The sequence below is a fragment of the Callospermophilus lateralis genome, chromosome 4 (assembly GCF_048772815.1).
Source record: "Callospermophilus lateralis isolate mCalLat2 chromosome 4, mCalLat2.hap1, whole genome shotgun sequence".
Taxonomy (NCBI): Eukaryota; Metazoa; Chordata; class Mammalia; order Rodentia; family Sciuridae; genus Callospermophilus; species Callospermophilus lateralis.
The window spans coordinates 8,059,301-8,082,685 of record NC_135308.1 but is presented as its reverse complement, the minus strand read 5'-3'; the positions used below and the strand labels follow the sequence as shown (position 1 = coordinate 8,082,685).

Below are 23,385 nucleotides of genomic sequence, written 5' to 3'. Positions count from 1 at the left end.
ACCCTGTCTTCTCTATACAAGCTCCACCTCGGAATGGCAAACTAGCTGGTGGCAGAACCATTCTCTCTTTAGAAGCACTTCAGCTAACAATTAAAACGAAAGACTCACAATAGCCCTCTTTTGTAACTTCTAACAAAATAGTGCACTTAGGTGATGACCATCCATGTCTCTAACACCCCCAAAGAGAAACAACCAGACATAATAATAGCCCCATCCACAAAGAACCTTGACCTCCCTCCCTACCACACAGCACCTGCACCCCCAGCCACTAGCTTGCACCTGACACATGTGACACATTCAGCAGTCATCGGACGCCAGATTGTGAAAAACTCCTGGGCAACAACCCGGTCTCTACAGCAAGTTGCAGGGTGTGTGTGTGTGTGTGTGTGTGTGTGAGAGAGAGAGAGAGAGAGAGAGAGGGAGAGGGAGAGGGAGAGGGAGAGGGAGAGGGAGAGGGAGAGGGGGGAGAGAGAGAGAGAGAGAGAGAGAGAGAGAGAGAGAGAGAACTCTCTCAAGTTATGAATTTGGGATAATGAAGCTATGGCTATGTTGACTTTTGTTATAAGTATTCACTGTTTTGGGGAGCCACACTAAACTGCTCACAGGCAAAACAGGATATGTGGGGTGCTTACAGGGGGCAGCACAGAAGCAGCTGGGGGTAGGAATGAGAGGACCCTGGCCTCGGGCAGCTGCTGTCAGCTGGTGATAAAGAGGGCCAACTAGACTATTCCTATTGCTTTCATGGGCTTAATTCCTTCCATTTAAAAAATCTTAAGATATATTGTATTGTACCAGCATTTTTTAAAGCCCCATCATTAAAAAAAAAAGGTTACTGGATGCACTACTTTTTTTCAGTGAAGATGATAAATTTCCTGGAATGTTGTTTTACTGCAATGGTAAAAGCTCATCTTTCAGAGTTGCACTTTCTAGTCCACCAGCTTGACTGGGCCACACGGAGTCATCAAGCCTATATCTCCACCCCTGAGAATCGCAATACCTCAAGGGACAGATTCTGAGATCAATGCAATAAAGATGAACCTTCTATCGGATAACGGTGTTTCCCCTTATTCTGAAGTGGTTGGAGCCACGGAACACGGCAGACCTGCTTAGCACATGCTGCGACCTGCAGAAAGTGGCCCTCCCTGTAACAGCATTAGCTTCTCCTACTTGAGGCAAACATACAACTTACTCCTGAAATTCTAAGAAATGTTTGCTGAGGAAGACCCAGGATGGGTTATGAATTAAGAGTCAGGTCTAGGACTAGGGATATAGCTCATTTGCTAGAGTGCTTGCCTCACACACACAAAGTCCTGGGTTCAATCCCCAGCACCACCACGAAGGAAAAAAAAAAAAAAACAAGAGTCAGGTGTAGCTTCTTTCCCTGACCTTTTACTGGCCTCTCTTCATTTTTCCTTTTTCAGTACTGGGGACTGACCCCAGGGTGTACAAGCACAGCATGGCAAAGGGACACTTAGGCACAACCTCAATCCTTTTTTTACTTATTACTTTGAAACAGGATCTTGCTAAGTTGACGAGGCTAGCCTTGAACCTGAGACCCTCCCGTCTCAACCCACTTAGTCTCTGGGATTCCAGGTGTGCATGGCCATTCCCAGCTACTGGCTGCTTTGTAAACAGCACAGGCCACTGTGCTGATTTCTTGTCACTGAAACCTTTTTCCCTGGATCCTGCAAAGGTTCTCAACCAATGGTATTGCTGGCCTACTAGAGGGTGTTTTGAGATGTGGGAAAGGACATTCGCAATGCCATGATGAGTAGGGGAGGTGGCTCTCCCCAGTCTAAGCGGGCAGGAACTGACAACTGTAATGACCAACTACCCTCTACCCAACCATTATACTCAGAAACACCAAGAGCACCTGTGGAGACCTTTTAACCCAACACCCCAACTCCTTCAGGTTTAGCCTGTCCCATCTGCCCAGAAATCATCCCCAGACCCTGCTGTCTGAATCACCTTCTCTCCTCTGTCTCAGGACCGCTGGTGCCTACTCTATCAAGCCCCTGGATCACATACAACACTGGAGTCTTCTGTATACCAACAAGAAGATTGAGCAGGCCCTAGCTACTGAAAAGCAGGAATCTCTCCCAGCTCATCTTCATGTTGCTGGGATCTGACATGAGGCCTGACCAGTAACACCCAACAAAAGTGTGATGAACAGCACACCACGGAAGAGCAGGCAGCAGAGGGCTGCGACTGGGGTGTGCAAGCACAGCACGGCCAAGGCACTGGGGGGAGGAAGAGCAAGGGTCGTGCAGAGAGGCTGCGAAAGGTGGCTAGGGCTGCAGCTCAGGGACAACACCAGAGCTGGGGTAAACACCTATTTTCAGCAAGAAGCAAAAGCCCCAACAGGAGGAGCAAACAGTGGGAGACAAGGGCTTCTCTGCAGAGAGGTGCAGATAAACAAAGTCTCCTATGATTTTGGAATTGAGTGGCCCAGAGAAAAGAGGTGACTTGACCATACTTCAGGATCCATGTCCCAAGAACACCAAATACTACAAAGTTTACTTGGTGACAGATGCTTTCAAAATCCAAAAAAAGAACACAGACTCATCATCTAAATACCCACAATCCTCAAAAACAGTCCCGCTTAGACTACTTCCCAGACAAAACTGGGACTTACCATGCACACCAGTCTGCTCTCCTGGGCCTCCTTCTCAAAGGAGCCCTCCGTAGCGTCGTCACCTCCTGCGATTCTCTCCCCAATGGCACCACTGATTCGCATCACCTCTACATGCAGCCGACCAGCCACCTAGAGCAATGGGGCAAAGCAGACACTGGTTTCCAGATCCCTGAGAGGCCCTCTCCTCTGCATTAGCCACGCTATCAGGTCAACGGTATCAGAATGCAGAAGGCTCCTTTCTGACAGTAGTTCTGCTCTCAAAGTATCTGGACTAACACCATAAAGTCTGTGGAAACAAAGTATTTACCACATACATCCATAGCATTTGTCATTACTGATGTTAAAAAAGGCAGCAGCAAGATCCCACTACTGATCCCTGCACTGTACTTTGCAGAAACCGAGGCATGAGCAAGCCAACCTCTCCCTTCTGATTGACGATCGGGACAGCATACTGTAACTTCACATCATAGAACAGGGACTCCAGGAAGACATTGGCCACCCCAATGAGACTGTGATTTTCCTGCTCGTCATAGAATGGGTCAGCACGCTTGAAGTACGATCGGATAACCTAAAAGAGAATTGGAGCACAAAACTTCTCAAAAATCACATAAAATAAATGCATTCAACCTACTGCTTTTTGATACACTCTTAATTTAAGTCATTAAAGTAAACTTTCATCACTAGTATTCTTTACTGCAAAGTAAGTTCTTGCCAAAGCACAGCACTGTATTATTCTCATATACACATTCCCTCATTCCCACTTAGAATGGAGGTCAGTGTCCTTTACCCACAAAGGACAATCCCAATAGTAGGCCATTACTTTCATCATTTCTTCTCCTTTACATAGAAATCTTCCTGCAAAAATAAATAAACTAAGTATACTGACTACAAAAGAAATGGAGTGCACTAATATTCTCCATTTTTCTGTTATGGAATAGGGTCACCCCATCTCTTATGACTCATTAGACACACTGCTACAAAAAAGAAGTGACACTCAGAGGGAGCAGCTTTTTTTGTATTAATATTGTTATTTTACTTTTCAGTTGAAATACGAGAGGAACAAAAGAGATTTTTTTAAATGTGAAGCAAAAATGTCATCTAACTATAAAAAGTCAGTTTTACAATATCAATTTTGAAAAATAAACATTTTTACAAAATACGAAGTTAAGGTAGTCAACAACTATATGTAGAAACGGGACCAGCAGTATTGAAGATACATTATATGCATTATTCTATTTTATACACGTACAAGTACATGGCTGAACTCAATGAGAGAACCTGCAAATCAAGCAGCAAGTACCAGTACAGAGGTTTACAGAACCACATCACAATCAAAGCTTCTTCAACAAAGGTTCCTAATAGTGTAAATACTAAGGTGCTGCTGAGTTAAATTCAAAAAATACATTTCATAAGGTTTAATTTATTGAGAAACAGAAGAAAGCTGATAAGGCCTGGCCTCTGACCTACGGAGAGCCCAGAGCAGCACAGGGGATAGACACACCCCTGCCAAGAGAAAGCAGAATCCAAAGTGGGAGCTCTGTTAGAAATGCAGAGAAGAGCAAGGAGAAGAAAAGGGAGACACCTGAGGGACAGGTTTCTAACATTCTTAATTAACTAAATAATGGAAAGGATTAAAATAACTTTTGCTATAGAACCAGGACAACCATTTTGGGAACACAAAGGATTTCCCCATGGGCAGCCCACTGCAGCCGGGTCCCTTCCCTCGGTGCTTACCGGGGTGTCCTCGTCACACTCTTTCCACTCCTGATAAAGATCTCTCATATCCAGCAGCCTGTTGTCCAGTTTTTCCAAAGACCAAATCTGCTTTCCTTTTCCTCTTCGTCTCACTTGGATTGCAGGCTCACTGAGGAGAGAGCCTCGCTGCAAAGACAGCAGAGGGGGGTGTGAAATGCCACCAGGCCACCATGAGGCCAGCGCTGAGTGCCCACACCCACTGGCCAGGTAATCACACCAAGCTGATGGTTACAAAGACTTTCCAACCAGCTACAGTCAAAACTAAAAATTTCAGTATGAACAGGTTTAGGTATAACTTTACATTTAGACTTCTACTGTAATACGATATAAATTCAAATTGAAAACCCCAAATCCTAGATTATGCTAATGGGAAGCTGAAATAAGAATGCTTTGTTCAGGGGCTGGGGTTGTGGCTCAGTGGCACAGCACTTAACACTAGCACATGTGAGGCACTCAGTTTGATCTTCAGCACCACATAAAGTCAAATAAATAAAATAGAGGTATTGTGTCCATCTACAACTAAAAATATTTTATTCAGAATGTTTTTATTCAGACTGTCGTATGACCACAGAACATCAACGGGGAGAAAAAGTCACACATACAGGAGGGCAAAGGGAAGTCTGCTGAGATGCACGGTAAAGAAGTGTCTTTATACTTTCAGAAGTGTGAACTTTCAGTTTTTTTGAATGGGTAGGATCTTAATGCTAAAAAGAGTAAATTCTTAGAAAAGTTACTATAAACTACTTAAAAGATTAAACTATGAAAATTGTCCCATTTGGAAGCAATAAATGATACTGGATTCCGAATATACAGTTTGAATTTATTATTAAATTAGTAGAGAACTAGACAGTTGGTGGTTGCACAACACTATGAATATACTAAATGCCTGTGAATTATTTACTTTAGAATAGCAATGTTGTGTTTTGCAAATTTTGCTAGAAAAACAGTATTTGATGAAGTATTTCCAGCTTATAAAAGCAATCTGTGTTTTTCTCAGTACCTCACACATACTAGGCAGGGGCTCAACCATTGAGTTATATCTCCAGGCCATTCTTCTTCTAAATTTTTTTATTAGTACATTACAATTATCATAATAGTGAGATTCATTATTCCAGACCTTTTTATTTTGAGACAGGGTCTCACAAAGTTGTCCAGGCTGGCCTCAAACTTGTGATCCTCCTGCCTCAGCTTCCTGAATAGCTGGGATTACAGGCACAACCTACCAAACTTGGGTAATGATGTGGTTTTCGTTTGTTGTATCTGTGGTGCTGGGGATTGAACCCTGTGCCTCAAGCAGGTCTGGCAAGCACTCTACCACTGAGCCACATCTACAACTAAGCAATGAGGTTTTTTTTAAAAAAAAAATATTTTTATTAGTTGTTGATGGACTTTTATTTTGTTTATTTATATGCAGTGCTGAGACTTGAACCCAGTGCCTCACACATGCTAGGCAAGCACTGTGTCACTAAGCCACAATCCCAGCCACAGGAATGTGTTTTTAATGTAGAAAAACTTTTAGAACATTTTTAGACCACAAAATAGAAAATAAAAACATCCTTCTACATCTCCCCCAAACGATGTATCTATCCATCATCTATGAATTTAAATGTACTGGCTTAATTTATTAACTACTCTGATATGTCTACTTAGAACTTAAGTGAACCATGAAATACAATAATGTTTCATTAACATCTTGAATATGATCATTTCCAAAGAAATAAAATTTGCATAATGAAATAAAGATTTGATAATTCTTCTTTTTGGCAGTGCTGAGGATCAAATTCAGGGCTGGGTGCATACTAGACAAGCATTTTGCCACTGAATTCAAAACACAGCTGGAGATTTAATAATTCTTAAAGTTGAAAATTCATGTGCTTTAGACCCTTCCACCTCATCTTCAGCCAGCTAGTGAAAAAAACAAAAATCCCATTAATGATCTGTGGCTACTGACTTTCCAGGGGCAGAATGCTGGGCCTGGGACTAAATGTCCAGGAATCTACCTACATCACGAACAAATAGCTGCTACCGCACCTCCGTCAGCAATGCACAGCCCCAGGGAGCACACGGGTGGATGGGAGGAGAGAGACCCGAGGGGACAAGAGGCACGAGGGGCTGACCTGGCTGCCCCAGAGCAGTAGAGCTCCTTCCAAATAAAGCTCAAAAATAGGATACAGAGAAAAGTGCTATCATTGTGCTTACGGGTAAGATGTTCAGTTCTCAGATACCACAGGGTGAGAGAAGATTTTATACTGCTCCATCTTCTAGAAAAAGTTAAGCCCTATAACTTCTGCCCATGATTGGCCTCCTCTTTTGACTATGTCTTTGAGTCCCACTGTACTCAGATTTTGCCCTACAACTAAGAAGCAGAATGAAGTTTAGGTAAAATCTTTCCAACTGCACACAGAGTATCCATCAAGAGACAAGGATCTACACAGTAATGATCAGGTTTGCAGTACCTTTATTACTCAAAAGTTTGAGTCATATTTGCTAAATATCGACTATGCAAAATGGTGAGCTCGATTCTGAGAGATCATAGGGAAACAGCAGCTATCCCTGCTGTCAAATTCCCACAGAACATGGAAACAAACTGATGGAGATGTGTGTTAGGTAGTGCAGGAGAAAGAGACCACACAGACTCAGCAGAAGTATGTATGAAGAGAAAAGTCCTTCTAATCCATTAAGATTCACACACACACAATCAGAGCTAGAGAAGGTTCAGGAGGAGGAGCACGGGGTGGGGGGGATGAGGATGACAATGACTATAGGTCAGAATAGGATATTTGAGTAGGACTCTCCCACAAAATACTATTAAACTCATTATATTATTCGAAAAAGAGATTTGTTGTCTTAAATATACATAGGAAACAACTAATGAATGGCTTTATAGAGCAATCTATTAGCAAATAAAGACAACATGATATACATAAAGTGAATACCTAACTTGGGAAGAGCCATGGAGTGGTAATAAAGGAAAAAGGTACTGTGGGAGGACTGATAATAACAGAGTTCTCAGAAAAAATTTAAATATATTTGATCATTTGATTCAGCTATCCCACTCCTCGGTTTATTTAAAATCAGCATACTTCAGTGATGCAGCCACATCAATGCTCACAGCAGCTCAATTCACAATAGCTAAACTATGGAACCAACCTAGATATCCTTCAGTAGAGAAATGGATAAAGAAAATGTGGTTCATATACACAATGGAATATTACTCAGCCTTAAAGAATGAAATTATGACATTTGCAGGTATATAGATGGAACTAGAATATCATGCTAACTGAAATAAGCCAATCCTCAAAAACCAAAGGCAAAATGTTTTCTCTGAACAGCAGATGCTGATCCATAGTGGGGAGGCAGGTAGGGGAAAATGAAGGAGCTTTGGATTATGCAGAGGGGTGTGAGGGTAAGGGTGGGGCTATGGGGATGAGAAGGACAGTAGAATGAGACGAACATTATTATCCTATACACATGAAGATTACACTAGTGGAATGACCCTGAGCCATGTACAGCCAGAGGAATGAAAAGCTGTGCTCCATTTGTGTACAATGTGTCAAAGTATACTCTACTGTTATATATAACTAATTAGAACAAATTAAAAAATAAGAAATAAAAAAGGACTGGGACTGTAGCTCAATGGTAGAGCACCCCTAAGATCAAGCCCTAGTACAAAAAAAAAAAAAAGGAGAATTACTCATCCTCAAAATTAAAAATAAGACACTTTTCTCATTTAAGAGTTAGTTATAGGGTCAATACAGGTGTATTTTTCCTTCTGTTAATACTCCTGTCTTCAACGCTCAGCATAAATAAAACATGTTCATATTAAAAAAAAAATGACCACATTGCTAAGAAAAAAATGTGAACGACTTTGAGATGGACTCCCCCCTGCCAAAAAGAAAAGAAAAGATCGCTGAGTGTCTTATCTAGCATCTAGCATATCCTACTTGTCTGTCTCTTTTCTTCAGCCATTTACAATTTAGGAAGTTATAGAAAACATATAGTGATGTAAATGATTGATTGCTGTCCAAAGAAATGCATGTTATCTCACAGGATACAGCTGACAACGGCTCTGTGAATCCTGACTTTCCTTGGGTCTATGTGTAAATGTATATCACAATCCTAATTTACACATGGAGGAACAGATAAGAAGTTATATTCCTGAATTAATGAGTTAAATAAAATATTTGACACGTTTGAATAAATAAATATGTGTACATATATTTGAAATAAGGGAGAGAAATATACTGTGAGGAGGTAGAGTATACTCCTAATGGATAAATATAACATGTACATATTTTTTAATGTAAATGTGTGTGTACATACACACATACACACACACATCCATACGTATACACATATGTGTGCATGTGTGCACATGCACGCATGCACACAAAGGCAAAATGAAGTTAATTCTACTCAAGGGAGAAGAACTGAAGGGCCTCCGTGGGTGGGTCTGGAAAGCAGCGGGGCACAAAACCACCAGCACCTGCACCAGCTCCGTGCCCAGCAACTCACACGATGACATCTGTCTTTGCTGAGGAAGGGCCTCACCTTCCTGTTGGCATCCAGGCTGGAGGCAGGAATCTGCAGGGTCACTTTGTATTCAGTTTTTTTATCCAGCTCCTCTGCGATGTAACTAGCTTCTCTCACCAACAGATTGGCCTTAACGATCTGCTCCCTCAGTCTCATCAGGCTGTTGTTCAACATTGCTTCTCTTTAGGAGAAAAAAAGAGGAAAGGCCGAGGTGAGTAGGAGCTAACAAATACCCAAAGCAGGCCTCAGAACATCGGAGTATGCTGATGCCCAGTGCAAGCCGAGCTTTACGACAGTCCTGCACACAAGGACTCTACTGCTGACACTCCCATGCACGCACTTCTATCTGGGCTGCACTGCCAGCGTTTGGCACACCTGTGCAGCAAGCTGACCACAGAAAAGGGCAGCGCTTCACAACTGTGGACAGGAATCATCCAGGGATCTTGAGAAACTCAAGAGTGACTCGATTTCTACCCAGCAGGCCTGAGTGGGGCAGGAGGGTCTGCATTCCTATCACTCTCAGCCGATAGGGATGCCGCAGGCCCAAAGATCAGACTTGGATGAGCAGGTTAGTGATGTCCGATGCAGCCACAAGTAGGGCATTTCAGTGAGATGCTAGTTAGCTGCACAGGGGTCAAACTGCAATCTGTACCTCAGTGGCACCATGCTTCACCTACCTGAGCTCATCAGTCCAGACAATTTTCTTTTTTTCCTTTTTTTAAAAAACACCCACCCAAGCTTCAGAACCTAAAGTATGATACAATGATAAAGTATACTTTTTTATTCAAATCCAAAAGCCGTAGAAACTGAAAACCAGACAGAACCTAACAAGGGCAGGGTTTTTTTGTTTGTTTTTTAGTTGTTGATAGTCCTTTATTTATTTTACATGGTGCTGAGAATCGAACCCAGTGCCTCACACATGCCAGGCAAGTGCGCTACCACTGAGCCATAGCCCCAGCCCAACAAGGGCAGTTTTAAAGAAAGAAATACAAATTAGAGATTTCCATGTTTTTCAAAAATGAAAAATAATGTGAAGTGGTTCTTGGCTGTGACTCATACTCTCTTGCAGTGTGACCAGTTTACTGAAGCCAGGGCCTACCTCTCCTCCGCCCACTGCCTCAGGCGCTGCTGGGCACTGGGGGAGTGGAAAGACAGCCGATCTCCTGTACGACAGCTCTGCTTCTCGGGGGACAGCCTTCTTCGGAGCTGCTCCAGCTCATGTTCATACATGAGCCTCTGCCGTTCTAGTGCGGAGCGTTTCTCTTCTTCATGCTGCTGTTCTAGGCTGTTTAATATCGACTGCATTGGATCTAAACATGTTTTTGTAAAAAAAGAGGATGAACAAAAGGACAATGCACTTCAAATGTCATCCCACTGTGTTATACTGTTGTTGGTCAAACCAGTACCGGCGAATACCCCTAAAAACAATTTGGAATAAACTCAGCTTTCTGTACTTCCAGCTCCTGTTGTCCGCTCCTATCCTATACTATGCTCCATGTAGCAGAAGCAAGTCTCCGGTGTGCCCTATCGTCGCCCACGACACAGTGAGTGCTCCAGAAACATACAACAGTAGCCTTACACCTGAGAATTTTCACCAATGAGAACAAAGTGTGCAGTGATTTGACGGCATATCAAGATAGCACTGGGGATTTTATAGATACAGTAAGTTGTTATAGTCAAAGGCACAAGAGAGTAGAGTTCAGAGACCAGTAACACAGATTTTCCCTTCTGCCAAAACATGAAAAGACCTGAACTGTATATACTTTTAAGACTGTCAACCCTGGAAGATTCCAGAAGACAGGCAGACCACTCACCATTACTGCCCAGGGCCTTCATGGTCACCTCCATCTGTGCATACTCAAAATTGAAGCTGATCTCACTGGACACCTCACTAGAGGAGTCCCCATCCACGTCCAGCTGCTCAGAACTGTTATCGTTCCGCAGGGAGGCGTCCTGCTCCTCTTCCTCTCGTTCTGCTTTCTTTTTCTTTTTAGGCAAACTGAGTCTTGGGGTTAAAAAAAAAGAATATCATTTTTAAAGTCAAGATAGGCATTTATGAGCTGGGGTTGCAGCTCAGTGGCAGAGCACTTGCCTAGCAAGCGTGAGGCACTGGGTTTGATCCTCAGCACCACATAAAAAAATAAACAAATAAAATAAAGGAATTCTGACCATCTAGAACTACAAAAAAAAAGAAAGAAAGAAAACAAAAGATAAGCATTTAGTCATTCCATTCCTTAAAACTGGCATCTGCCAGATGCCAAAGAAATGCCATGTAAATACAAGGAAACTGCTGTATTCAGGAGCTTTCCATTCTGTGTTTGCAAATAAATTAAACAGAGAGTGTGACATGGGCACACGACTGTTACCAGCCAGGTGGAGAAGAAAAGCCAGACCCCTTCAGAGCAGAGTAGTCAAGGAAGGAAGGATGGAGCAGGAGATCGTCCGCCACACCCCAGAGGAGAAGCAGAAAGCAGGGCGAGGGCAGTGTGGGAAGAGTGAGCCAGGTGCTGGCAGGCTCTGAGAATGCATGAGCCACCACAGGACACAAGAGCTCTACGAAGCACAGGAGAGGGAGAGCGCTGGGAAGACCAACCTAGCCCAGACCAGGAAGGGTCTGGAAGACTAAGCCAAGCAATTTATACTTGCTTTAATTTGGGAAGGAAAAACATGAAAATTTTTTTCTACAACATTTGTATCCATCTACTCTTTCCTCAAACATCAAAATACTAACGGGCCTACAAGCAAGGGCCTCTACTAGCCGTATGAAACGTCACTGGCCAGGGGCAGGACAAGGGGAGACCCAGATGTTAATGCACACACCACCCAGCCTGTCTGTCCTTGCCGACAGGACGCCACGCCTGTCTGGGAAACTGTGTGCAGGCCCAGGAAGGCCTTTCCTCTCACTGCCCTCCAGCACCCAGCAAATTCCAGCAAAGGGGACACAGTGGAGGATTGCCAGGGTCTGACAGGAGGACTACTGGGGCTCGCGAGGTCCCCTTCACCCTCCCTTCCTCCTGGAGCATGCGAGCTGCTCTCAAGGCTGCAGGGCACAGGCATCTTTAGAGGGCAGGAAAGCGCCAACCCAAGGGTGGGCTTCAGCAGTGGCACTTCTGAGAGGCTTGCCCAACACTAACGACCATCTCCCTTCAGATTCCTTGTTCTAACAGAGAAATAAAGCATCTGTTTAAGCAGTGACTGTCAAGTGTGTTGTTACCAACAGCTAAAAGCTCTCCCAAGGGAATGCCATCCTGATGCTATGGATAAGGCCACCACCACAAGTTTTCAGAGAAAAAAAAATCACACGTATCTTATACATACAAAACTACATCTGTGTGAATACACACACAAAGATAAACATGTCAGAAAAACAATTAACGAATTCTTATACCAGATGGCAAAACAATCATCTTTCAATGGGAAATAAAAGGAAATATATATATAAGTAAACTCAGTATTTTTCCTGAGTGTACATCATATATCCTTAGAGTTCAGACACTTATGCAGTGAACAAACACATAAAACATACATATACTATATTTACACATATACATATACCTGCATACACAAAGATTATACATGTGATTTTTATAAATTAAAGTTGACTTTCCAATATGTATGCTTCTACTCCACAGCATCATCTTCAGTATCCTACCCCTTGAAGGGCCATGAGCAATGTCATACCTGAAGAAATGGTTGTTCCCCCATAATATCCTGTCTCCATGGTGCAGCTGTATTGGACTGGAGACAGAGGACCCGTTTACAAATGTTCTGTGTGGGGAAAAGGTCAACCATGAGTAATGATTACCCCATCCTCTGCTTCATTTTTCCAGTACTACAGCAGTCTAGTTACTAGGGAAAACAAAATGACTAATTCCCCAAAATAAAACCTGTCCTTGGTGAATCTTAGTATTTGCATTTACTTCACTGGATCATATAAAATGCTTACTGGTACTAAGTATAATACATTATTACTCACCATTTTTCAAAGTTCTAAATGTCATTTGGCAAATTAATGACAAATGTCTCTTACTGCCCACCACTAGTGTATATTCTTCCCTTTAAAAATCACTGTGATATTAACACTCATTCAAGTACATTACCTAGTGTTCTTGTGAGGAGTAAGCACAACCTGGCCTTCTGACGTGATGTCTATGATGCAGTGTTCAGGAAGAATCCCCATTCCACACAGTTGGATGTCCTGGGAATCTGCTGACCCTATCAATGTATGTTCCTAAAAAAATCAAAATTTACTCATCAATACTGTATTCTTGCATGTACATAAACTAAAATCACCTGCATTGAAGTCCTCTCTGATCTATTACCTTAAATAATAAGATTTTCAAAGCAAATAGAGTAGAAATTTACTCTGAAACTCCTTTTTTTGTGTGTGAGGAAGGGTAACAGGGATTGAACCTACTCAACCACTGAGCCACATCCCCAACCTTTTTTTATATTTTATTTAGAGACAGGTCTCACTGAGTTGCTTAGGGTGTTGCTTTGTTGCTGAGGCTAGCTTTGAACTCATGATCCTCCTGCTCAGCCTTCTGAGTAGCTGCGATTACAGGCATATGCTACCATTCCCAGCTCTCTGAATTTTTTTTTTTTTTGGTACCAGGGGTTGAACCCCAGCACTCAGTCACTAAGCCACCTACCCTGCCCTATTTTATATTACATTTAGAGACACGGTCTCACTGAGTTGTCTCACTGAAATCCCCCTGCCTCAGCCTCTGTAGCTGCTCAGTAAAATTCTTCTTGCAAGTTTCTTTATAAGAAATAACACACTCAGCTGAGTAATACCTTTTAAACTTAAAATTATAACTTTAGGGCTAGAGTTGTAGCTCAGTGATAAAGCTCTTGCCTAGCACGTGTGAGGCACTGGGTTCTATCCTCAGCACCACATAAAAATCAATAAAGGCATTGTGTCCATCTACAACTAAAACTATAACTTTACATCCATATTCCTACTATATTCATATTTTTCATCACAGTCTGAATTCTAATACTCTCAGATCATAAGCCATGTGTCACAGATGTACCAAAAGCATGGTGTGGAAGCCAGGCACGGTGTGTACGCCTGTGATCCCAATAGCTTGGGAAGCTGATGCAGGAGGAGCCAAGTTCAAAGCCAGCCTCAGTAACTTAGCGAGACCCTAAGCAACTTAGTGAGACCCTGTCTCAAAATACAAAATGAAACGGGCTGGGTGTGTGGCTCAGTGGTTAAGTGACACAGGTTCAATCCCTGCCCATGCTCCCCCGCAAAGAGCAAAACCATGTTTAGAAACCACAGTTCCTTAAGCTAGACATCACTTGCCTGGTCTTAATCAAAATAAACCAACTACAAAGACAAAAGCTATTCAAATATGAGAGTACAAAAAGACTAAAATTATTCTATGAGTTTCATGGTCTCCTCAAACCTCATAAACAAGATTTTACAGATAAGTTCTTACCTTGGGCCCCAATGACTCATGCCTACCCCCACTTTTTGGAAGGTGACTTACCTAATCTGAATGGAGAAAAATGGCCTCTAAAAACTGAGCCTCTTCTTATGCACAACTGTTGACTGCTCGTATGTGATTAAGGTTTGATGGGAACTGGGCTGTGTTCCCAGGCCCCTGTCTACACACCTGGACCAGGGGTCAGATATGAAATGTCTGAGGCTTTCTGGGGCACATGCCACACTCAACTCTGCCCTTGTCATGCAGAAGCAAACAAAACAGAAATAAATAGATGGGAAGGTGTCCCAATAAAATGTCACTTAAGAACACTGAATTTTGAATTTCACATAACTTTCTTTTTTTTATAGTTTAACGTTTTCTTTTTTTTAATATATATGTATTTTTTAGTTGTTGATAGACTTTTATTTATTTATAGGCGGTGCTGAGAAGCGAATCCAGTGCCTCACACGTGCCAGGCAAGTGTGCCACAGCTGAGCCACAGCCCCAGTCCCTTTCACAAAACTTTCATATGTCCAAAATATTACTGTTCAACCATTTAAAAATGTAAAGACTATTCTTAGTTCTTGAGCCATACAAAACCAGAAAGGGCATTAGATGTGACCTGTGGAAAGCGGTCAGTTGACTCGTGACTCAGGAACCCATCCCCACCCATGGCTTTAACTACTGCCAAGTGTAAGCTAAGTCTCTATCACCAACCAGAACACAGACTTCAGGTCCACCTTCTCCCACCTCCACCATCAGCATTTGCCTACTTGGCCTACTCGACGCAACTGGGATGTCTGAAGACACTGAAAAGTCAGCAAAGCCAAAGAACTTGCTCCCCTCCTCCCGACCCAAGGAAAGTCCATTCCCCTCCCCAATACTAATGGCAATACCAACACCCAGACCATCAACCAAAAAGCTCAGATACTACCGAGTCCTCCCTCTTTCCCTTACCAGCCCACCAGTATCAATCGGGAAATCCTTAGATTTGACCTCAAAACACCAAAACTCGGCTTATTTTTCTCACCTCCACAACCAAACCCTAGTCTCAGACTCCCTGGGACAGAGACCAGCCTCCTGCTCCCCACGGTATTCCACACACTTATCGCAGGCCTGGCACAGTTAGACGTTACACAAACATGGAAAGCAAATGAACACCCCCACATTCCTCAGGTCCAAAGGCAGTGATCCTCTCCTCCTCTAGCAGGTCACCCTTCAACGTAAACACCCTGCTCCCCTCTTTTGGGACTTCAGCCTCACAAAATGCCTCTTCCTCTGCAGGATTTTCCCAGCTATCTATGGTGCCCATCAGAGCCCCCAGGGAGTGCAGAGGACATCCCAGCACCTCTCCCTCCTCACATCAGCTGGGGCTTCCAGGCCAGTCCCACAACTGCAAGGACTCTCCAAGGCAGGCTGAAGAACGAACTGCACTGCCTCCCTCCCTGCCCTGCGTGCCCCTCGACTGTCATCACCACCAGCAAGGTGATGTTAAAGGAAAAGCAGGGGCCAGCAAGAAGCATCCAAGACCACCCACAGAAGGAAGAAACATCCCCGAGCCAGTTCTACGTAGATTCCCTCCCCTCCCATGAATGAGCCTAGTGCTGAATCCTAGCTGTGCCCTAGAAGTCCTCTCTGTCCTCAGGAGTCGGGTGGGAATGGAGAAAGCCTCATGATGGCCACTAGACAGGTGGAACCAAAACTCCACTCCCAGGTTCCTCCCACCCCTACTCTGGCTCTGCTGCTCTGCCTGCAACACTCCTCCCTCCTTCTCCATACAGAGCATCTCCCACACCTACCTCTCCCTCTTCTTCCACTGAAGGGTTTCCCTTTTACCAAACCCTGATTGCACCTAAGACTCAGTAGGTACTGAGACTTGCTACTTCCCCTTATTTGGAGAACAACCTATGGAGGACTTGTGCACCAGTACAACCAGCATCGTACACAACATGCACTGGGTGCCAAACAAAAAGTGCGTTATTACCAGGAGCAGAAGACATGAACTCCAACAGGCAAAGGTCTAATCCAAGTTCCAGAAGAAAAATTTCCTTTTATCAACAATTATGCTGAGCACCCAACATGAGCTGGGCACTGAACCACTTAGGCATATAAAAAATAGATAAACTCCTAATTACAGACCTTACATTAGGAATGACAATTTAGATGTCTCATGTGAGGTTAAAAATCTCTTGTGATGTAGCTGATGATACCCTGGAATCTCAAATACTGAATTCAAAAGCTCAATTCTGCCAAAGCCACACTGTTTGACGTTAACTAAGTCTATAAGCTCGTCATATTGTGTCTCATATTTTGCAATGCAGGAAAAACTAATGAGGAAAAGGAGGCTCCAGGAGGCTCTTGAGGAGCTCCTACAGCTGGGGGTGCTGGGGAGCAAGAGGAGACGAAGTCTGTGGGAGCAGGAGAGTGGTGTGACTCCATGTGCAGAGCACACAGGTGAGGCTGTGCTGAGAAGAGTGAGACCACCAAATCCCAGAGTTAGGAAGAACTTGAGATGTTGTAATCCAGCGCCTCCACTTATAGCTGGGTGGCTAAAGTCATCACCTCTGAAGTCAAAGGCCTAGCACTGGAACAGGCTGAGAAGTTAAAGGCAAAGAAAGAAAAAACACTCAGTCTCCAAATTCCTCCAACCCACATCGCGGTGTCACTTTCCTACAGTGAAAACTGTTCTTGGCTGAGTTACCCTTTTGAATGTGCTTTGTCATGAGTATGTCTTGTCTTGGGGCTGGCTTGGCAGCCAACACAGTATCGCTGCCTCTGACCGCCCAAACAGCTGACCACAGTCTGAAACCCAGTGGAACACCTCCGTGCAGACGATCAGAGATGCCAGCTCCTCCCCACAAACCTCTCTTCAAACATTTTCTTAGTTTAACTTTTTAGCTAAAGAACAGATATGAATCAGGGGTTTCTTAGGATGTGCATCTGCATGTTCCAATTTTAACTCTATCACACCAGAAAGGAAAAGAATTCTTAGTTCTGAGGAGCAAAAATGGCTGCCTATTGTAAGTCCCACCCTAACACAGCATCTCCCCTAAAGCATGTGGATATCTGTGGCTGATGCTCCAACTGAAAATGCTGCCAACGTCATTCAGAAGCACAGTAAGGAAACATCATTTGTTATTGCTTCTGGGAATCAAATCCAGGGACACTTTACCACTGAACTACATCCCCAGCACTTTGTTTTTTTGTTTTGTTTTGTTTTGTTTTTTTAATATTTTTAAAGGGGCTGAGATTGTGGCTCAGCGGTAGAGCACTTGCCTCGTACTTGAAAGGCCCTGGGTTCGATCCTAAGCACCACATAAAAATAAATAAATAAAATAAAGGTACTGTGTACAACTACTAAAAAATAAATTTAAAAAATATTTTTAAAATTTTGTTTGTTTTCAATGGATCTTCTATTTCTTTCTTTATATGCAGTGCTGAGGGTCAAACCCAGGGTCTTACACATTCCAAGCAAGTGCTCTAACATTGAGCCACATCTCCAGCTCTAGCACTTTGATTTTGAAATAGAGTCTCACTAAGTAGCTGAGGCTAGTATTGAACTTGCCACTCTCCTGCCTCAGCCTCCCAAGTAGCTGGGATTATAGGCATGCACCACCATGCCCACATCATTTTTTAATAGGCAAGGTTATTACGGAAAACAAGAGTATCAAATGAGAAACTGGAACATGAAATAAAAGTGTGTAGTATATGTACAGTGAGTCTATATATCTAACCCCACATGAACCTGCCAGAGGTGGCTTCTATCTATTTGCACAGAAGAACCTACAGAACACAGGCCTCCTCCCTCTTCCTGCAGTACTGCTCCCACTGACTATAATACCTAAGAGGTACACGCATTATGGTGTGTGTCAAAGACCCAAGTTAACTCACCAGATAGCCAAACACAGCACAGGATACTTATTAACAAAGGGACCTTAACAAAATGGCACAAAGCAATTCATACAGTATACCTCTGATAAAAACTGAGAAATTAGCCAATGTGAGTCTTTAGAAATGCAAGCACACAATTTTCTAATCTTCCAACTTAATCAGTTCATCTGCTTTATTTTCCTAGTCGTGCTAGTTAATCCCAGATATATGAGGGGGAACCACATCCCGATGTATGTACTAACCCTAGAATTATGCAGTCCATGATATAATTAATTTGCACTGTGATCCTGACAAAGACGATTTGGAGTACTCCTCACATTATGTGGTCTCAGGTTGATGCTCTTTCTAGGTAGGCACTTACTACCACTGAGTCACATCCCCTGGGGTTCAGGCTCTTACCAAAGCTGCATCTTATCTTTTTTTTTTTTTTTGGAGACAGGGTCTCACTAAATTGCCCAAGCTGCCCTCAAACTTGAGATCCTCCTGCTTCAAGCTCCCAAATAGCTAATGTACACATTATCACATGTGTACACCACCACATCCAATTCAAGTTGTCTCTTGTCTTAATATATCCCATGATTTACAAATTTCAATGGGTACCAATATTTTGTCTTTTTCTATTCCATTCTCTGACTTTCTTAGTTTCTAAGTGACTGACTCTTTTTTTAAAAAAAAAAAAAACAGGTTAGGGGCTGAGGTTGTGGCTCAGCGGTAGAGTGCTTGCCTAGCACGTGCAAGGCCCTCTGCTTGATCCTCAGCACCACATAAAAATAAATAAATAAAATAAAGGTATTGTGTCCAACTACAACTAAAAAATAAATAAGTAAAAAATAAAACAGGTTAATAATTCATAATTTTTAAATTTTCCTAAGAATTACTGGAAATACAAATTTCCTATCAAGTGGTCCTTTAACATTATTCTCTATTATAAATCATACTAAATAATGGTAGGTTAGTGATTTAACTTGCTGGAAATACTAGAAAATCATTTTTATGAGACTAGGCAGATGACATCACTCAAAGAATTCAAAGGGAAACTGATCATAAAACCCAAAACTGTTCAGCTTATTCAAATAAAAACAATTTTCTAACCGTTCTGCTGCTATTGTTGCTGTTTTGAGGTGCTGGGGATGGAACCCAGGGCCTTGCACAAGCTAGGCAAGTGCTCCACACTGAGCTAAATCCTCAGCCCACTGTTTTGAGAAAGCATGGCTCCCCATGTTTAAAGAAGTACTTTACTGTACTCTGTGTGGGCATGTTACTTCACCTTTAGATAATACACCAGGAGTTCATTCAGAGCAGGATCAGCATTCAGATTAACAAGGAAACACTTGTCATCTCCAACTTTGATTCCTGAAGACTGCAGAGAGATTCCCAGGCTCTCCAGCTGTTTCTGTCGTTCCTGTAAAAGTATTGAGAAGTGTTATTCCTCAGCCACCAAGGCATTGAGATATGGAAGGCCCTACAATATTTGAATAACTATTCATTACCTTTATAACTCAAATATTATTCTTCAAATATGGCATTCGGATTACTGCTCTTTGTTCTTTATTCTCAACTATGTGCAACTTTCTCTGTTTCATGGTACTGGGGTTTGGATCCACTGAGACACATCCCCAGCACTTTTTATTTTGAGACAGGGTCTCACTATGTTGCTGAGGGTCTTGGTAAATTGCCAAGACTAGCCTTAAACTTGGGATCTTCTGGTCTCAGTTTCCAAACAATAGATGGGATAATAGGCTTGTGTCACCACACCCAGCTCAAAATTATTTTAATTTGTTAACTAATTTATTTAAAAAATAAATCCCCATCAGGGATGGTGGTCTGTACCTGTAATCTCACCTACTTGGGAAGCTAAGGCAGGAGTATGACAAATTTGAGACAGGCCTCTGCAATTCAGTGAAACCCTGTCTCAAAATATAAAGGTGGTAAAGTACTCTGGATTCAATCCCTACTATGGGGGAGAGGTTACGGGACTGTAACAATTGAGACATGTCTAATTTGCCCAGGCTAGCCTCAAACTTGCCCTCCTCCTGCCTCAGCCTTCAGAGTTGCTGGGGTTGCAGATATGCAACATCACCCAGCTCAATTTTCTTCTTTAAAAATATCAAATTTCTTCAGTTCATCTCATTTAATTCTATATATGTGAGCAAATGTGAGTGTATTTTACTCAGCTGTGGTCTTTCTAAAAAGCAAAGTTTTCAATATCCTCTCCTGCTTGACATTTTCAGTGACTCCTCAGGACACAGGCCAAAGTTCTTCAATGAAGTCCATGGGGCCCTTTCTCCTGGCCCATGTCCTCTCCATTTGCATATCTTGACACACCTACTTTCATACCCTGCCCTCAACTCCATGAAACAGGTTCCAGGCCCCTCAAAGTGTCATCAAGGGTGTCTGTGCCTTTCCACCCAGGGTTTTCACCCCTCTGCCTTCTGTGCAGAGCAGACACTGGCATCTGCTCACACTAGGTGACCATCAGTCTACTTGACCACTCCCCTCACACAGACCATGGCTATGCGGGCATGGATCCGGCCTTACGGCTGGGTTCCTACCACTTAGCACAGTGCAGGACACACACTGAGCACTCAAATCATCAGTGAATTCATTTAAAAAAAAAAGAAAAAAAAAAAAAAAAAAACCTTGCCTAAGCACTGTGCTGGAGCACTATTTCACATGGACACGAACCTTTCTGAAACAGGCTGGATAACCAGGTAACAGAAAAACTATAGAGGAGGTCTTTCACTAAAGACAGATTTTTCAGACATTTTCCCCCAATGCTAAACTTACTAGAGCTTCTTAGGCTAGGCTCATGTTCCCACCCTATGCTCTCACAACTCTATATTATTATTTTATAGCAATGAGAAAAAGTTGCCTCACATTTTGGTGTTTTATGTTACTTTTACTGAGTTGTCATTTGGAAGCGAGATGCTCATAACCTAATATCTATACCAGTGATATTGTAATTTCACTACTAAGTTCCTCAGTTTTACAAACACGTAACAGAATGAGTTGTTCACATCAGAGGCTACAAATTATTTGTTTTTAATATTTTTTAAGATTACTGGCACTAAAAAATTAACTATCCCTTCCATAGCAAATCACTGGAAATTATACCTTCTGTATCCTTCAGACTGACTTTGTAAAGTGCAGCTCATGGATCTGAATTTCCACGGATGCTAGATTTGCCAACAGCAAAGGAAAAACTCAAAAGGGGACCAGAAGCGTTACCTGAACCCCACTGTGCAGATGGCCAAGAACTCTGCTCTCCAGATCAGTTGGGAAACAAACCTGTGCAATCTCCTCGGTTTTCCTCAATTTCTCCTCCCAGGTCACTGTCATTTCCTGGATTAGCTTCTCCGATTCTTCTAGCCGGTCTTTTAGCTCTGGAGATTTCATTGCCTACAAGCAAAATGTTCACTTCATGAAACTGTCTGGACAGTGTCCTGGAAAAAGAATCAGCCAAAGCTAAAAGGACAAAGGTGACTGTCGGCCTCTCCCCAGTGCACAGTGCCACGTTGTCCACCTACCCACAACACACCAACCAGCAGGTCCCCAGAGACACCAGCGCCTACACACTAAGAAGACCACAACAGAGTCATCCAAGGAAGACTCACCTGACCCTTCCTCAACCTACTGTGAAGAGCTCACTCTCTTAAGGAGATAAACACATGAGGCTAGTTAAGAAGGGCTTATTAACTCTAAGTTCCAAAAGGTTTTTACCTAGACTCATGCAAGAGATTCAGTCTGGTTTCTACTTCTGACTTCTGGAATTTATTCAAGAACACACAGATGAAATGTGTTCATGCTGAAAACTGGAAGCTGTTATTAATACCAGGAAGAAAAGACCAAAATAGAGGGCCTTTAAATCTATAAAATTACTTCTGTAAATACAGGCTAAAATTCAACAGGCAAAAACATGGTCAAAATAGCCATCCTGCCCATGCATTCAACTTACTACCAGAAAACAGGTGAAACGGTATGGGGAACAGGGTTGTGGGGCCTACTCCCAAAAGAATCCCAGACAGCTAAGGGACTGGGCAGAAAAGCTAGCTGCAGGGCAATCAATCCTGAATCTGACACCACACACCATCACTCAAGGCTGTTACCCCCAAGGCTGTCCTACAAAAGGAGCACCACTTGGTTACAGGATAGACTTGTGTGGGATACACAGAAGACAGCTGAAATAGACCACAGCTACTTCAGTCATAGTTTTCTTTTTCCTACGACACAACCTACAATATAGAAAAACTGGATTATTAAGGTGAATGAGACCTCCATTCTAGTTTCTATCAGTTAACAAATGAGAGACCAAACATCACCACATATTTGATTTCTCTCCAAATTCGTCCATGCCCACTCTCATTTTCTAAATGAAAATCCAGTTATACACACTTTCTTCTCATTGTCTCTCTCCTCCTCCCCTTTATCCTATTAACGTTTTTCCTCACATCTGCTGCCTGAATAGAAATGAAAAGAAACATTTTCTCATTGTTTTAAATTCTCTTCTATCCAATTCTTGTTAACACCTGTAAAAATCTCTCAAAATTTCCAATATGACAAAATTCCTTCATTTATTACTCAGCTCAAATTTCTCTTCCCATAGGAAACACAAAAATTCTTAAAAAAAAAAAAAAAAAAGAGTAATTCTTGCCTACAGCCAAGGGGAGGAATTCAAGTTCTAGCTCATCTTAGACCAAGCTGAGCACGGCCAAGCTGAGCCTCATACCTCTGCCTTGGTCAGCTGTTCTCGGAGCTTCTCAACTTCTTCCCGGAGGTCCCGGATGATACGAGCATTGGGATCTTCGTTCACTACAGCATGATTGACAATGTGCTTGGCTCGATCCGCGTACCTCAATGTTGAGAGGGTTTCATCATAGTTGTCCGCGGCTGGGCTCACCGTAGCCACCATAGCTGTCTTGCTATTACCCCCAAGGCTGTCCTACAGGGAGGGAAAAGAGTGAACAAGGCCAGTGTGGCAAATGCCCGCAATCCAGGAGAGCTGCAGGAGGATGGCAAGTTCTAGGCCAACCTAGGCATCTTAGTGAGAACCTGTCTCAAAATTAAAAAAAAAAAAAAAGATTCAAGGGGCTAGGGATGAGGAATGTAGCTCAGTAAAGTACCATGTAAGTGATCAGA

At 42.7% G+C, this 23,385-nt stretch overlaps 1 protein-coding gene across 4 annotated transcripts in view; it reads right to left on the bottom strand.

Moving 5' to 3' along the window:
* Kif13b (kinesin family member 13B) overlaps window positions 1-23,385 on the bottom strand; it is a 160,742-nt gene that overhangs the window by 61,786 nt on the left and 75,571 nt on the right. For all 4 annotated transcript variants that reach the window (XR_013091164.1, XM_076853515.1, XM_076853513.1 and 1 more), the window contains 11 exons: window positions 22,976-23,188; window positions 21,538-21,648; window positions 19,517-19,651; window positions 13,024-13,154; window positions 12,605-12,691; window positions 10,738-10,928; window positions 10,023-10,233; window positions 8,942-9,104; window positions 4,370-4,516; window positions 3,054-3,203; window positions 2,636-2,764 (listed from right to left, as the gene is read on the bottom strand). Coding sequence is in view for 3 of the 4 variants with exons in the window: in XM_076853515.1 (XP_076709630.1) it covers window positions 2,636-2,764; window positions 3,054-3,203; window positions 4,370-4,516; window positions 8,942-9,104; window positions 10,023-10,233; window positions 10,738-10,928; window positions 12,605-12,691; window positions 13,024-13,154; window positions 19,517-19,651; window positions 21,538-21,648; window positions 22,976-23,188 (1,668 nt within the window). In the remaining variant the exon portion in view is untranslated. The remainder of the gene's footprint in view (window positions 1-2,635; window positions 2,765-3,053; window positions 3,204-4,369; window positions 4,517-8,941; window positions 9,105-10,022; window positions 10,234-10,737; window positions 10,929-12,604; window positions 12,692-13,023; window positions 13,155-19,516; window positions 19,652-21,537; window positions 21,649-22,975; window positions 23,189-23,385) is intronic.